At 54.1% G+C, this 15926-nt stretch overlaps 1 protein-coding gene across 1 annotated transcript in view; it reads left to right on the forward strand.

Moving 5' to 3' along the window:
* Nucleotides 1-15926, forward strand: part of ASS1 (argininosuccinate synthase 1) — a 51709-nt gene continuing 35783 nt past the window's right edge. The window contains exons 1-5 of the mRNA XM_084799976.1: nt 1-143; nt 5720-5781; nt 7727-7836; nt 9374-9442; nt 10974-11162. Coding sequence (XP_084656102.1) covers nt 7732-7836; nt 9374-9442; nt 10974-11162 — 363 coding nt within the window. The 5' untranslated portion in view covers nt 1-143; nt 5720-5781; nt 7727-7731. The remainder of the gene's footprint in view (nt 144-5719; nt 5782-7726; nt 7837-9373; nt 9443-10973; nt 11163-15926) is intronic.

Here is a 15926-nt window from a genome sequence, read left to right on the forward strand (position 1 = left end):
GGCCGGGCCCGAGGGCGGGGCATGTCGCGCGCCTGTTCCCACGTGTCCCCGGTTCCTGCCCCCTAGGCCCTGTGCTTATAACCCGGGATGCGCGCCTCTCCCGGCCCTGCTCCTCCGACTGCCACTGCTGCTTGGGCTCACTGGTAAGAAGTTCCGGGGCCTCTCTTGGTCTCCACTCTCTAGCCAGGGTCACGTCCGAGGAATCCCAGAGGGAGCGAGCAGCTTCAGAGGGTGGGCACAAGGCAGCCCCTCAAGTGACCGCGGAGTCGGTGGAAGGAAGCCTGATGCCCGGGTTGCTGTGACGCATACATTCCTCCTGCCTAGGGAACCCAGCAACGGGCACAAGTCCCAGGGCCTGGGGTGCAGGTGGAGTATCGAGGCGCCTTCTGGGTTTTCCTTCTTTGATCACCATTCCTGTGAGCTGCGAAGGCTCCTAGTAGAGACCCGGAGAGTTCAGAGGGTTGGGGGGGGGGGTGTTCCGATTCCTGGGTCGGATTCAGCCTGTTTCTCAAAGTGAGGCATGAGATCCCTTAGGGCTTTGGACATGTGGCTTTCTCCTGAATCTGAGGGTGTCCTGCTCAGGTAGACACGCGCCTGCGCCCAGATCCTAGGCTGTGACCTGTTTCCCTTCCCGGTGGGGTGCAGTGTGAGGCTCACTCTGGGTGGGGCTTCTCTAGCCAGGTTTCCTGCTGGCTGGCTGGCTCGCTCGCTGGTTCTTTGGGAGGAGTCCCATCACAGGAAATGTCTGCTTCTGGATTGTTAACGCCTTTGGGCCCCCTTCTCCAGGGAGGCACCATCATCCTAAAATGGAGGGAAATCCTCTCCAGGAGAGCCAGCTGCACTCTCAGTATTCCCCTCTGTAAAGTGGGGGCTGTCAGGCTGCCGACAACTGCAGCGCGGTAGGAGCAGACCTGCCCTCTCCCCAGGGGTAGACTAGGAAAACCCTTCCTTTGATCCCTCCCCTTTGCATCTCCTCCACCTGGCCTGTGACCTGGCAGGTGATGCCTGACGTCAGCCTCCCAGCTCTGGGGCTGCCAGCCTTGTGCTGCTGTCCAAGAGTTCAGTGAACTGTTGTGAGCTGTGGCCAGGGGCTGCTCACTTGCTCACTGGGTCTGGGATACAGACCTGAAAAGACGCGGTCCCTGTCCCCCTGGGACAAGGTGTTCCAAAAGAGGTGGCCAGCAGAGGGAACCAAGAGCTGGGCTTCGTAGAGACTGGAATAGTCTTTTCAAACTCCCCCCACCCCCACCCCTCTCTCAGGGTCTTCCACCACAATCTAATTCCTTGGGCTGCCCAAGGAATTCTGGCCCTACCCAGTGCCCGTAGACTCCATAAATGAAGAGTAACTTCTATCCATCACCCACCTCCCACAGCCTCTCTACAGGGGCCAAGCACTGGGTAGGACCGAACCGGAAGCCTACACTCTTAGCACCCTTGGTCATACACCGTGCCTCCACGGCCAGCCCAACTGCCTGCCTGCTCTGGGCTTAGTGAGCCAGACACTCCAGGAGCCTCGGCGTGGAGCCAAGCCCCGGCCCACCTGCTGCACCAGCGTTTTCTCATGGCCCACTTCACTTACTTTGAATGCCACTGGGTCAGCCAGATGCCTCCAAGGGGCTGTGGATACACACGTGCTCTGCTGAAGGCTTTGGGCTGAGTGGATTTCCCAGGACCTGGCTCCCTGCTCCTTTGAGCTGGTTCCTCCCTAGACCTGAGAAAGGCAGGACACCCCGAGACTCCTTGTTGGTAATGAATGGATCGCTGTGCTCTTTGTTCCTGGAGCTGTTAGCATCAGAACACGGGACCTGGCTGCCCCTGAAAAGCTATGCTCTGCCAGCTCCACCACCCCCACCCCCCACCCCACCCCCGCCAATTAAAGAGACAATTAATAGTAAGACAGGTGAATCTAGCCACGCTGGGAAGAGAGACGAAGAAGACCACCCTAAGCCCACTTTTGGCATCCTGACATAAGATTTAGGTTTAAACAGGGCAAGAGGCATGCATACTTGAGCAACCCTGTTCAAGGTGTGGCCCGGCCATCATCTGATCTCTAGATAAATGGGCAGAGCTGTGTGACATCGGCTCTCGGTTTGCTGGCTTTACTTATTTGTTCTTTTTGTTTGGTTGGTTTGGTTTTTTTAAGACAAGATTTCCCTGGGTAGCCTTGGCCATCCTGGGCTCACCCTGTAGACCAGGCTGGCCTCAAACTCACAGCAATCCACCCACCTCTGCCTTCCGAGTGCTGGGATTAAGTGTGCACCACCACGCGCCCCCCCCCCAACCCCCTCCCTTTTTTTTTTTTTTTTTTTTTTTTGGCTTTTTTGAGACAGGGTTTCTCTATGTAGCCTTGGCTGTCCTGGAACTCACACTGTAGTCCATGCTGGCCTTGAACTCATGGAGAGCCACCTGCCTCTGCCTCCCAAGTGCTGGGATTAAAGGCGCGCGCCACCATGCCCAGCTACTTATTTATTCTTTTTCTTTTTTCTTTTCTTCCCCCCCCCTTGGCCCCCCCTCCAAGACAGGATTTCTCTATGTAGTCCTGGCTGTCCTGGACTTGCTTTGTAGACCTCGAACTCACAGCGATCCTCCTGCCTCTGCCTCCCTAGTGCTGGGATTAAAAGAGTGCGCCACCACACCCGGCTTACTTATTTATTCTTGAGACAAGGTCTCACTATGTGTCCCTGGCTGATCTGGAACCAGGCTGGCCTCAAACCCACAGAGATCCCCCTGCCTCTGCCTTCCAAATGCTGAGATTGAAGGTGTGCACCACCAGGCCTGTCCTCTCTCACAAGTTCTTCAGCTTTTCCCTTCCCCCAGCTTGAAGTTCCTGGGAAATTCTAGTTCCTTGGGGCCCATCATTTCAGTAGTCTGAGAGTCAACAGGATGGATACAGGTGTCTTCACGCCTGCCAGGACAGTTAGACTAGATAAGGGTTTTCGGATCTCTCACCAGAGACTAGTAAAAGCTGCTTAGTCTTTCTACTTGCCTCTTTGGGGCATGAAGGTCAGAAACCCAAATCAATCAAAAGAAAATTTAGGCTGGATCCCGTAGGAGGATAGTGCGCCTCCTGCTGATCAGTATTGGGATTGCAATCTAGCTTTTTTTCCCCCCTTTTTCTTTTGAGACAGGGTTTCTCTGTGTAGCCTTGTCTGGCCTAGACTCACTTTGTAGACCAGGCTGGCCTTGAACTCACAGCGATCCACCTGCCTCTGCCTCCCGAGTGCTGGGATTAAAGGCGTGCGCCACCACCGCCCGGCTGCAGTCCAGCTTTATCAGCCCGGAACTTCGAGTCACCTCAGAGAATCTTCTGGGCCAGGTGAAGTTTAGTGTTTCAAAAGAAAAGTAATGACAAGGCAATGTGGACCTTACGGAAGGTAGCAAGCTGGGAGGGGGGGTGGAGGGACAGCCCACGTTGCTATCTGTTCGGGACAGGAAGTGAAAGGCACAAATTCCTAGGAACCAGGGAGTGGAGGGCAGTCTGTAGTCAGCCTGGGCTTGTTAGTTAGCAAGGTGAGCGACCTTCTCTGTGGCCTCAGCCAGAGCCAACTGGCCAGTGTCCGGGAAACACCCATCAGGCCAGCCAGGGTACTCCTCAGCACCGAGGAGGCTTGAGTAGCTTTTAAATACTAAAGCCAGAGTGACAGCAGCAGTCTGCTACTGACACCTACTCAGATGGAGACCCAAGATGATATGTGCCCAGCTCACAGCCTCGTGGCTTCAAGCCCAGCATCCTTACTGATTTCTAGGCACACGTGTTCGTGCACGCGCGCAGACACACACACACACACACACACACACACACACACACACACACACACACGAGCGTGCGCGCGCACGTGTACACCTCAAGTCCACAGAGACACTTTCTCTGGTGCACACACACTGCAAGCCTGCATGTGTGCTTCTAGGCACACAGCCCTTGCTGGAAACATCCTTCACTGCATAGCCCCAGCTGAGGCTCCCAGAGGGCTTGGCAGGCTATAGTGGACTTAGCAGCCCGCGTTTCAGGGCATCCCAGCCCTTTGTTTTTACAGCAGGGAGCAGACCTTCGAAGAGTAGCACCTGCGTTGAGGTGGTCATTGCCTACTACGCGCACTGTCCCATGCAGCTCATGGCAGAAGGAACAGATTAGAAGTCAGTGGGTTAGCTGGGCAGCACAGGCAGAGAGGCAGGCAGATCGCCGTGAGTTCGAGGCCAGCCTGGCCTACAAAGCAAGTCCAGGACAGCCAGGGCTATGCAGAGAAACCCTGTCTCGAAACCGAGAAGTCAGTTTTGTGAGTTTTGTGCCCTGATGGGAGTAAAAGCTCCACGGAGCCACTGAGGCTGGGCAGGCAGAACAGGCATCCGGCCGGTCTGAATGGAGCCCTATTCTCATGTCACCCTTGGGCTCCTGGTGTCCTTCCTTAGAAGGGGCCGGGAGGAAAAAGTCACCATTTAAGAGCTTGGTGAACATGCCAGCCATCTATAATGAGATCTGGTGCCCTCTTCTGGCCTGCAGGTGTATATGCAGGCAGAATATTATATACATAATAGTAAATAATAAATAAATCTTTAAGAGCTGGGAGAATCTGCAGGCAGTATCCATTCTCCAGACACCTTGAGATGTCTGAGAACTGCCCACCACCCTTTGCCTAGCTCTTCCCCTCTGGTACCTCCAGGGGGGTGTCCAAGCTTGCCCCACAGAATAGATCAATAGGGCACACAGCCCAGTTTATGTGGGCTTGAGGCCTTGGCGAGTCCCTTAGCCTGAGCCTCAATTCCGCTGTCTACAGTGGGGCAAGCGCCTAACAAAAGGATTTGACGTAAGATGCATGGATTTAATATCTGGTCTTGTATGTGAGGGGTGGAGTGCTGAGGTCCACATTGGATGTCTTTCTCAATCTCCACCTTTTCCCCATCTTCATGGATGGGTGAGTCCCATATGCATGCAGTGCTCACAGTGGCCAGAAGAGGGTGCCAGATCTGGAAATGGAGTTACAGATTGGTGTGAGCCTCCATGTGGGTGCCTCCTCTCTACCTAGCTTTGGGTTTTTTTTGGGGGGGGGGTGCGTGTTTTTGGTTTTTATTCGTTTGGTTGGTTTGGTTTTGGTTTTTCAAGACAAGATTTTTCTGTGTAGCCTTGGTTGTCAGGAACTCGCTTTGTAGACCAGGCTCGCCTCGAACTCACAGAGATACACTTGCCTCTGCCTCACGAGTTCTTGGGATTAAAGGTGTGTGTGCCACCATGCCTGGCTCCCACCTTGTTTGAGGCATGGTCTTCCACTGAACTCAGAGCTTATAGATTTGCCAGTGAGCGCCAGGGCTGCCTGCGTCTGCCTCTGGGATTACACGCCACCATACCCAGCTTTTTAAATGGCTGTCAGGGATGTGAACTCAGGTCTCGGGCTTATGCTGCAGGCACTTTGCCAACTGAGTTACCCCTTCAGCTTGTGAGCGCATGCGTGCCTGCCTCTCTGTGTGTGTGTGTGTGTGTGTGTGTGTGTGTGTGTGTGTGTGTGACACAATGGCTTCCCGGGTGATGTTTATAAAACTTGACAAACTGGGTGATGTACATACATGCAGCTAGGGGCTGAAGTGCAGCTCAGTCGTAAAGCGCATGCTTAGCAGACACAGGACTGTGGATTCCATCCGCAGCACCCCAGGTCTCCATCCATGTCTCGGGCAGGCCACTCACAACAAAGTGACCACAGGGGTCTCAAGATCACATTTGCTTTTACAGAGTGGTTCACCCAGCCAGGAAGACAGACTACGGACTCCAGGAACCTGCATCTGCAATCCCAGGTATTTTCCATGCTGGTCCTTCCTGCCTCTCTTCTCTATCCTTCCGTCCATCCTCCATGACCAGTTGCCTAGCTGCAGTTGCCATGGGCACCATCTTCTGGCTTTAGGGTCATGGCTTGCTGAGTCACTGGCAGCCCAGGTCCAGGGCAGCTGGCCGGGGATGGGCAGACAGGTACTGCCTGTTGGAGACCGTAGGCAGGAAGGAGAGTCGGGCCCCTGCACCAACCATACTGTTCCTGAGGTGTTTGTCTCTTTAAGTCCAAAGGGCAGCAAGGCCTGCTGGAGACCTCCTGGGATTGACTAGAGAGGGGGCCTTGGGAGTGGGGGTGGGGGTGGGGGCCCAGTATGGGGACCTTCATAGTCTTTGCTCAAGCTCCCAAGTCCACCTGCAGCTGTGACTAGGCCCTGCAGCTTGACACTGGATGGCCTGGGAAAGCCACTGGAGCCCAAGGGAGCAGTACTTAACATGCTTTCTGGTAGCTATAGCAACCAGGTGAGCCATAGCAAACCTCCCAGGGCTTGTGGAGGACTGCCCATCATCTTTCCCAGAGACATCTTAAGAAGCACCTTAGCTGACTTTGCCCCTAGGGCAGCGGTTCTCAACCTTCCGCCGTGGCCCTTTAATATAATACGGTGCCTCATGTTATGGCAACACCCCCACCCCCACCCCCCGAAACCATAGCATTATTTTTGTTGCTATTGCATCACTGTAATTTTGCAACTGTTAAGAATTGTAAATGTCTGACATGCAGCCCCTGGTTGAGAACCGCTGCCCCAGTGGAAATATGAGACACCGAGGAGGCCTGGGTCCAAATCTGGCCCTGCTACCCTCTGACATGTTATAATCACCGGGGTGGCGGCTGAGTTTGGGACCCTGAGCCTCCTCTTCGGCACGGTGGGCGCTATAATAGCATCTGCTCGCAGGGCCACGCCCAGGGCATGCTCCCGGAGAACCCTTCTGGATGGGGGAGACAGCTGTAATGGCAGCTGACAAGACAAGACAACCATAGCGCCTTAGATGAAGGCTGGGCTGTGGTTTGGTAGCACACCTACTGAGGCTGCAGGGCAAGAGCTCTAGGCTACGGAGAGGCAATCTGCCTGGCTCCCTCCTCTCTCTAGGCCTCTTTCCTCCATCTGCACACAAGAGAATGTGTCTTTGAGGCCCTCTATAAGAGTTGAAATGACAGAGATACCAGTAGTCTCTCAGGTCCCTTAGAGTTGCTACCCCTTGAAAACAGAGGGTGACAGGACACCTGAAATTCCAGGGGGTGAACAAAGGGGAGGAGCCTGGGACCAAGTATCCTATCCTGTGGCCTCCTGTCCACCCAAAGGCGGTGTCAGCATCACTTGCTGGGCACGGAGCCAAGTTCCAAAGGCTTTTCTCCTTGACCTTGAGTCCGTTCGTTTTATGACCTTGGCCACTGACCTCCCTAAAGCCCCCACTGCCCACCTACTTCTGGGGTCCTTGTGGAGGCTCAGGGTGATACACACAGCCCCCACCCCACCCCACCCCACCCAGGGCCCAGCCTGGCACTTCTTACTCTGCAAGAAACAGCTCTAAAGGAAGTATGTCAGCTGCCTGCAGCTCTAGCCCAGGCCGCTTCCGGGCCTCCCACTACACACACATCCCTTGGACGCTGGCCTTGGTCCAGCCACTCATTAAGGCTGGTAGGGTCCAGCTCCAAGATCGGCCTCCTTATCTCTAGCCCCGACTGTTGCCATCAGCGTTCTTGGCTTCCGTGTGGGACACGGTACAGGGCAGTCAGGTCAGGGTCCCAGGAGGGGTGCATGCAGGAAGGTGGACGTTGTGTTCCCAGCATTCCAGTGGTTTATCATCCAAGGGATAAAGTGTCCAAGGCCTCCCCCGGGGTGGGGCTGGAGCCAGGAGGGACTTAGCACGGTTGACCTTCCACACTATACTCACATTGCTTCTTGCTCCCTCCAGACACAATGTCCAGCAAGGGCTCTGTGGTTCTGGCCTACAGTGGCGGCCTGGACACCTCCTGCATCCTCGTGTGGCTGAAGGAACAAGGCTATGATGTCATCGCCTACCTGGTGAGGAGCTGCCCGGCATGCCTGTGGCTCCCTCGGTCCTTCTAGCCTGCCCTCTGTTGCTTTCTGTCCCCTCTGCCCACATGTCACCAAGCCCCGAGCCACAAGGAAAACGGCCTCTAACTCGCTTAGCTTTGGCCGTTCTTTGGCTTTGAGATGCCCCTCAGAGCCAGAGAAGCCTAGCTCTCAGGAAGGTTACAGGAAGGTTACACAGGCATGCCCTTAGTGACGCCACCGTTCTGCCTAGAGAGGGTCCCTGTGTTTTGACATGACATATAGTCCTAGCCTTTCCACGTAGCCACCTCCAAGCAGCCTAGGGCGCTAAGCTCTAGGATGACAAATAGGTCATGAGAGAAAAGTTGTGCTTGGAGCCACTTCCTCATGCAGTAGCTCAGACATCCCTAATGGAGCAGGCTGCAGGCACCATCGTCAGCTCCGTACAATGTTAGAAACTAGATTAACTCCAATCTAGAGCGAGTGAAGACAAAGAACAGCACAACCGGAAGGCGAATCTTGGCTCTCGCGGCAGTCTTCCAGGAGAAGGAAGGCTTCAGGCAAGGCTGGATCCAGGAACCTGCCCTGATCTGCCCTCACTTGGCTTCATTCAAAACTCGCCTCAGGCTCTCTGGCTAGGAGAGCCCAAGGCTCCTCCCACTGGCTGCAGTCAAGCCTTCCAGGCATTCCTCCTTAAGGCAGCACCTTGGGTACATGGGTCTTTCAGGGGAGGGGAGGGCATAGTGCGCTGGCTCCCACCATCCCTGGGCAAAGGATGTCTGAGGAAATGAGAGGAAATGAGTCTTGCTTTGGACCGTGAAGTTGGCCTCAGCCTTGAAGGGAAATCTTGTGGACGGTCAGCTGACCCTGTCATCTGTTACAAAGGACTAGGAGAGTGAGGGGAGGGAAATCCCTTTGCTCAAAGTTACCTAGTGAGTGGCAGGTGTGTGTGTGTGTGTGTGTGTGTGTGTGTGTGTGTGTGTGTGAGAGAGAGAGAGAGGGGGGGGGCGGTCCTAGCCACCTGCCAGACTGAAAGCAAGGCCATCCCAGACGGGGCCTTGGGAAGATCCGGGGCTTGGAGAGCTGCATCTGTGGGTCCAGGTGAGGCCCCGGGCAGGGGGCAGCAGGCAGCGGGCAGTGGGCAGCGGGCCTAAGTCCACAGGCAAAATAAGCTGAGCGCCTCTGATCAGGCCTGCTGCCCACCAGGGAGCTCAGATAAGCTGGTCCCTTCCTGTGCCCAGGGGAGGAATTGTGTGGGCTCAGGAAAGCCTCAGACCTGTGGATAATTACAACACTGTGTCCAGGGAAACCAGTGCCACGTGCACCCAGCAGCGCAGGGCCAAGTGTGAGCTGCCAGGGGCCCCACCCTCTCAAGTCCCCCTGCAGCCCCCTGTCCTTCCTTCTGCCACTTTCTGTGATGGATTGGGGGGGGGGGAGCAGCTGTGTTGGGGCGGGGGAGGGGGCTGGCCAGGTTCACCCAGGGTCCTTACAATCCTCTCGCACCCTCTCTGCCCTGGGTTTACCGGCCTCTGTTTCTGCTCCACAGGCCAACATTGGCCAGAAGGAAGACTTTGAGGAAGCCAGAAAGAAGGCACTGAAGCTTGGAGCTAAAAAGGTAGATGTGGGAGGCGGGGCTTGGGGCTGGAGGTGGGGATGTGGTGGGCGGGGCTTGGGGCTGGAGGTGGGGATGTGGTGGGCGGGGCATCAGACCATGTATCTTCGTGCACATCCCCCTTTAACTGTCTATCCATCTACCTAGCCTCCCATCCTTTTAAACAGACTCAGGAGACTCCCGCTAGGCTCTGTGTTGCTTGAGACTCTAACCTTTGATAGACAGGCCTGTGTTGGGTGTAGGCAATATGGAAGGTGGGTCCCAGATGATCATCTCTGAACTGTTCCCAGTGGGGTGATCTCGGCACCTGAACCCTTTCACTTGGGGACTGAACAGGAGACACTGGTCGGAAAGGCACTAGCCTACCTGCCTACCTGGTTAGAACCGATCCCTCAGCAGGGCACTTGCGGTGGCTTGACACTGCAGGACTCCACCGACAGGTCAGAAGGCAGTGAGGGAGCGAGGGGCATGGACCTGAGCCACCCCCTGGCTAAAGCCTGACGAGAATTCCCCTCTGTAGCACTGCCCAGAGGGGGGGAGGGGAGGATATAGGAGAGGAGGGGAGACCTGCCTCATCCTTATCCAGGCACAAGGAAAAGCACTCTTGAGTATGAAAGGCAAGGGTGAGCTTCAGCCAGTGTCTGCACAGGGACTTGTGTGATGGCCCCACTCCTCAGTTCTTTTGGTCTCTTTACCCCTTTGTACTCCGATATTGAGTTGGCTTGCTTGGACATTCAGATTTACCCGTTGTTATTTTTATGTTGCCTAAATGAAAGCTGCCTTAAACGGCAAATAGCATCCCGGTACATGATGCAATGTGTTATATATTTTAAATTTTATTATGTGTATGGATGCATGTATGTCTGTGCACGATGTGTGTACCTAGTGCCTGCAGATACAGGAAAAAGGTGTTGGATCCCCTAGAATTGTAGTTACAGATGATTATGAGCCATCATGTGGGTGCTGGGAATCGAACTCAAGTCCTCTACACGATCAGCTGTGCTCTTAGCAGCTGAGCCATCTCTCCAGCCCCCAATACAGTTTGTTTTCACTAGTCTCTCTGTAGGAGTCCTCATTCCTCAGGACTGGGGAGTTCACACATGGCAGCTTGGCCTGGACATTTGGAATGCTCATCAGTAAACAGCTTCATTCACTAGCTGTTCTATGCTCTTTCCCCTCACCAAATCCAGCGATTGTAACAACCATATCACCAGGTATTGCCAAGATCCTTCTAGGGATGCTCACCCCTGGTCGACAGCTTCTGTTCCATATCTTAGGGAACACCAGAATTTCGTCATGTTGGGAAAGATGCTCAATGGTATATTGGGATTGATTAGTTATGTCTGCCATGAGCGCAGAAAGGGGACATAGTATGGTTGGCTGAATTAGTGATCTGTACTACAGGGCAGAAAGAAAGGCGGGGTATAGTCTGCTGTGATCTTGCATTGCTGTTAGGATGACTATGGACTCCCTATGTCCATGTTGGGCCCCCCAATCCTTGCTAAGCTCCCTCTCACAGCTACTTTCCCTTTAGGTGTTCATTGAAGATGTGAGCAAGGAGTTTGTGGAAGAGTTCATCTGGCCTGCTGTCCAGTCCAGTGCCCTCTATGAGGACCGCTATCTCCTGGGTACCTCTCTCGCCAGGCCTTGCATAGCTCGCAAACAGGTGGAAATTGCCCAGCGTGAGGGGGCCAAATATGTGTCTCACGGCGCCACGGGAAAGGTAAGGCTAGGGATGGGTAGGAGGCTCTGGAAGGAGGGAAGGGAAAGCGGGCTGCTGAGGATTACAGAGCTGCCTGAGCAGCAATGGCGGTCCTTTTCATCCGGGTGTTGTGAGTTGCCTGTCTGTGCCCAGGCTTCTAATGGAAGCCTTACCATCTGCTTGGTAGACCTGACACGTGGTTACACGCATCAGCCCCAGAAAAAGTCACCGTATATGTCACCGTGGGATGTAATAGAAAGGCCTAAAACGAGTTAGAGAGCAGGGTAGTTCTGAAAGCCAGAACGCCAAGAACACAGTGTAACCTGCTCCTTCCAAAGGCCCAGAAGGGGACTGGGTTCGAGACCATCCCCCCCTCCCCCTCAGCCACAGGGACTCACTGCTTTGCTTGTAGAAGCCTCGGTGTTGTTCCTGAGTCTTCGTGATACTTTTTTGGTTGGTTGGTTTGGTTTTTTGTGGACAGGGTTCCTCTGTGTAGCCTTGGCTGTTCTGGACTCACTTTGTAGACCAGACTGGCCTTGAACTCATAGAGATCCGCCTGCCTCTGCCTCACCAAGTGTTGGGGTTACAGACGTGCGCCACCGTGCCCAACGTGATGTCTGTTTCTATTGTTTCTATCTCTTTTCCTTGGGGAAAGCAGTCTTCCTGGAAAACAGACACTTTTTTAAAAAAAAGATTTATTTATTTATTTATTACATATACAATGTTCTGCCTGCATGTGTGCCTGCGTGCCCGAAGAAGGCATCAGATCTCATTATAGATGGTTGTGAGCCACCATGTGGTTGCTGAGAATTGAACTCAGGACCTCTGGAAGAGCAGTCAGTGCTCTTAACCTCTGAGCCATCTCTCCAGCCCCGAAAACAGACACCTTAATGGCCTCACTGAAGCCCAGTTCCCTCTGTGAAGACCAAAGTCATATTGAGAGATCTGAGATTAGACTTGGTATCTGGCTCTGTGTGTGTGTGTGTGTGTATGTGTGTGTGTGTGTGTGTGTGTGTGTGTGAGAGAGAGAGAGAGAGAGAGAGAGAGAGAGAGAGAGAGAGAGAGAGAGGAAGGAGAGGTTCTCTCTATATAACCCTGGCTGTCCTGGAACTTTATGAAGACCAGGATGACCAGAAACTCAGAGTTTTGCCTGACTCTGCCTCCCCAGTTCTAGAACTAAAGGGATGTGCCACCATGCCTGGCTATGGCACCTGGCTTTGAGGCTTACCTTTGCACATGTGCAGCCCAGGCTAAAGGGGACCCCATGGGGACAGGCGGGGCTCCTAACAGCACTGATAACTCCTAAGATGTGAGCTCTCACATTTTGTGAATGCTGTGACAGCATCCTAGGGCAGGACGCAGCTGCCTAACCATCCTGCCGTCTGTAACCCATGAGGCTTGCTACCTGGCGGACATGGGGCTGGGGCTGGTGGAGGTACAGGAGACATGCCACTGAGGCTGACTTGAGGAGAGCTCACCTGAAGGTGGCCCTGGAAATAGCCAATCACCAGGATGACACCCGGTGTTTGTGAAAGCTTGGATTGGATCACTGTCTTGGATACTGGTTCACCTGGCTTAGGGACAGACTTAGTTGAGTCCTTCAAATCTGTTGCCTGTCTTTTAGAATGACGCCTGATAAGGGTGCCAAAGGGCAGGGGTCAGGAGCCTAGGGACAAAAGGAAGACCATTTCCTGTCTTCATGATGTCTATACTCTCGGTATGAACACAAGTCCACAAACTGCAGAACTGTGTGTCCCTGAGGCAAGAGGCCATGACAACAAATGGCCTTTTGGGGCTCAGAGTAGCTGCAGGTGAGGCAACAGAGTCTGCGCCTAGATCACACTGCTCCCCCAGAGCACACTGGGAGAGCAACTCTCCTGAGTAACAGCCTTGAAGCAGGGGTGGGGGGGGGGGTAGGGTCAGGGGAGTGGGAGACTGGTCAGCTGTCTTCACACCCCAGGAGGGTCCTAGTTTTCACTGGCACCCAGCCTGCTCAGCTGCATATTAAGGGACCAAGTGAGGAGAGGTGGATGTCGCAGGCTATGTGGGCAGCTCGTGTGTGCCCCCTTCCCTAAGATAGCCACGGTAGCAAAGGTGGGAGGTCAGACCCAGGGCTCAGAGCTGTGCTCGGCTCAGATCAAGCGCCATGATTTCCCCATCTGTAAGTGGGAGTGAAAATTGCACCCAGTCTCTGGGCTGTTTGGGGCAGCTGAGTGAGGACAGGCAAAGGCCATTAAGAACAAGCACCTGCAGGAAAAAGCTCTGCGCCGCCGCACCTTTTGAACAGAAAATGAGCTCCCCACCCTAGGAGGCATGCAGGCCGAAGCTGGGGTCAGGACTCTGAAAGTCCATCCTCTGGGGATCAGATGAGCAGCGTTCAAGCTGGTAGAACAAAGGGCGGGATTTCCTTTTGGTTCTGTTTTAAGTGGGGCAGAACCCTGCCCATCTCTGACAAGCTGCAGAGGGGCCACGTGCTGTGCTATATGCACATCGCCACCAGAGGGCACCAGAGGCTTAGGTTTGAGCAAGCTATGGGCACAGGGCACAAAGATGGTGGGGACAGCTACCTGGGGCTTGAGTTCACTGCAGCGGGTTTTTGCAGGACTTCACCAGCAGGGCTCTAGATCTTTCCACATGAGTCCTACAGCTGCTTGTATTGAGCCTGGGGGTGTCCCCGCTGTTCACAAGGGAGACAGTTCAACTTGAAACAATTCAGAGCCCCTAAAACCCAAGCAAGAAGGCCAGTGCCATTTCCGTTGTGCTATCCCTGGTCTGTGTATCCATAGGGGTACTCCTGTGCCCTTCTCTACATGTATTCGGCACCAGATAACACCAGTACTTGGTGGCAGTGTCTGCCTGTCTGGAGCACTTACTGGAGACTGCACATGCAAGGAAGCAGTTGTCCCAAGAGGATGGTAGAGAGGGTGACCAAGATGCAGAGCCAGGCTGGGGATGTGGAGATGCTGAAGGGCTGGCTGAGGCATGTCCCCACGGGACATCGGCAGAGTCCCGCTGAAGACAGGGGACTCCGTGGCCAAGGTGTGAGTAGGGTTGCTAGGGCCCCAGAGCAAAGAGGTCTCTGGATAACCTCCAGAGTGGGTCTCTGGCCTTTGGAGAAGGTTAATGACCAGCTTATTGCTGTCTTGACTTGCGTGGTCTGGGAGCCAAGGCCTGAAATTGTTCTAGCTCAGACCTTGCTGTGTAGACCAGCCTGGCCTTGAGCTCAGAGCCCCTGCCTCTGTCTTCTGAGTGCTAAAATTTTGTTTTTTTTTTTTTGTTGTTGTTGTTGTTGTTTCTGAGACAGGGTGTTTCTCTGTGTAGCCTTGGCTATCCTGGAGTCGCTTTGTAGACCAGGCTGGCCTCGAACTCAGAGATCGTTTGTTTGTCTTCAAGACAGGGTTTCTCTGTATAGCCTTGGCTTTCCTGGACTCACTTTGTAAACCAGGCTGGCTTCAAACTCACAGAGATCCTCCTGCCTCTGCCTCCCAAGTGCTGGGACTAGAGGCATGTGCCATTTCACTCAGATTTTATTTTGATTTTTTATTTTATATGTTCGTGTGTGTGTGTACCTGGGTGATGTGTGATATGTGCACTACATGTGTGAATTAACCCCCAGAGGTCAGAAGAAGCCATTGGATCCCTTGGAACTGGGATCACAGGTGGCGGTGAGCCACCACGTAGGTGCTGAAAATGGAAACTTCCTTGGGCAAGAGCAGCCAGTAATCTTCCCCACCCCCGACTACAGTCCTCTGGAAGCCAGTAATCTCAAATGCTGAGCCATCTCTCCAGTCCCAACACTGAAGGTTTTTTTTTTAATGACTTATTTTTATTTTACGTGCATTGGTGCTTTTGCCTGCATGTGTGTCTGTGTGAGAGCGTCCAGATTCCCCAGGACTGGAGTTACAGACAGTTGTGAGCTGCCCTGTGAGTGTTGGGAATTGAAATTCGGTCCTCCAGAAGAGCAGCCATTGCTCTTAACCACTGAGCCATCATACTGGCCCCAACACTGAGATTTTATATGTGCACCGTCACTCTTGACGTACTCAGTAGATAGTAACCCAGCACCCTGTATGCCGCGTCGTGGTGCAGCCAGCTGGAGGCACTGTGGGACTGAGAAACACCGAGCCGGCAGGCGCGCTGACAGGATGATGTCAAACACCCTGCAAGAAGAGCAAGTGTTGGCCAGTGGCACTGAGAGGAAGTGTAGCCCAGGCTGCAGGCATAGCCTGTGCAAAGAGCCAGCTGCAAGGCAACGCCTTCCAGGGACCCGAAGCCGAGAACCTCCTTAGAAAGGTTTTATTTCTTATCCTTGGCCACTCCGCTGTGAGTGGAGCCCCTGCCTGCCCGGAGAGATGCACAGAGCTCAAGTCCTCAGCCCCTAGATTTGAAAGAAAAGCCTGGAAATATGAGCCTAAGACTGGGGGGTGCAAGGGGGGGCCATTTTGAAAATGGCACCATCTGCAGGGCTATCCCGGGGCAGATGGGAGGCACTCCCCTTTCCCTGCCCTCCCATTCCCATGGGCGCTCACTGGGGTACACGCATGTGGCACGTGCACCAGTGTGTGGACATGTGTGTGATAGGACACTGTCCTCCTCCTCCTCCGCCGCCCCCTACTTGGGGATGCTACCAGGAGCCGCGCCAGCCCTGCGAGTACCAGGGCCCGTCAAGGGAGTGCAGGGCCCTAGGCTCTTCTTGCCTAGGCCAGCGTTTGAATCAAGAAAGCCTGTTTGTCCAGCTTTTCCAAGTTTCTTAGCATCTGAACAGATGGGTGTGCATCCCCCTGC

The sequence above is a fragment of the Acomys minous genome (assembly GCF_964271855.1).
Source record: "Acomys minous genome assembly, chromosome: 10".
In the NCBI taxonomy this organism is placed as follows: domain Eukaryota; kingdom Metazoa; phylum Chordata; class Mammalia; order Rodentia; family Muridae; genus Acomys; species Acomys minous.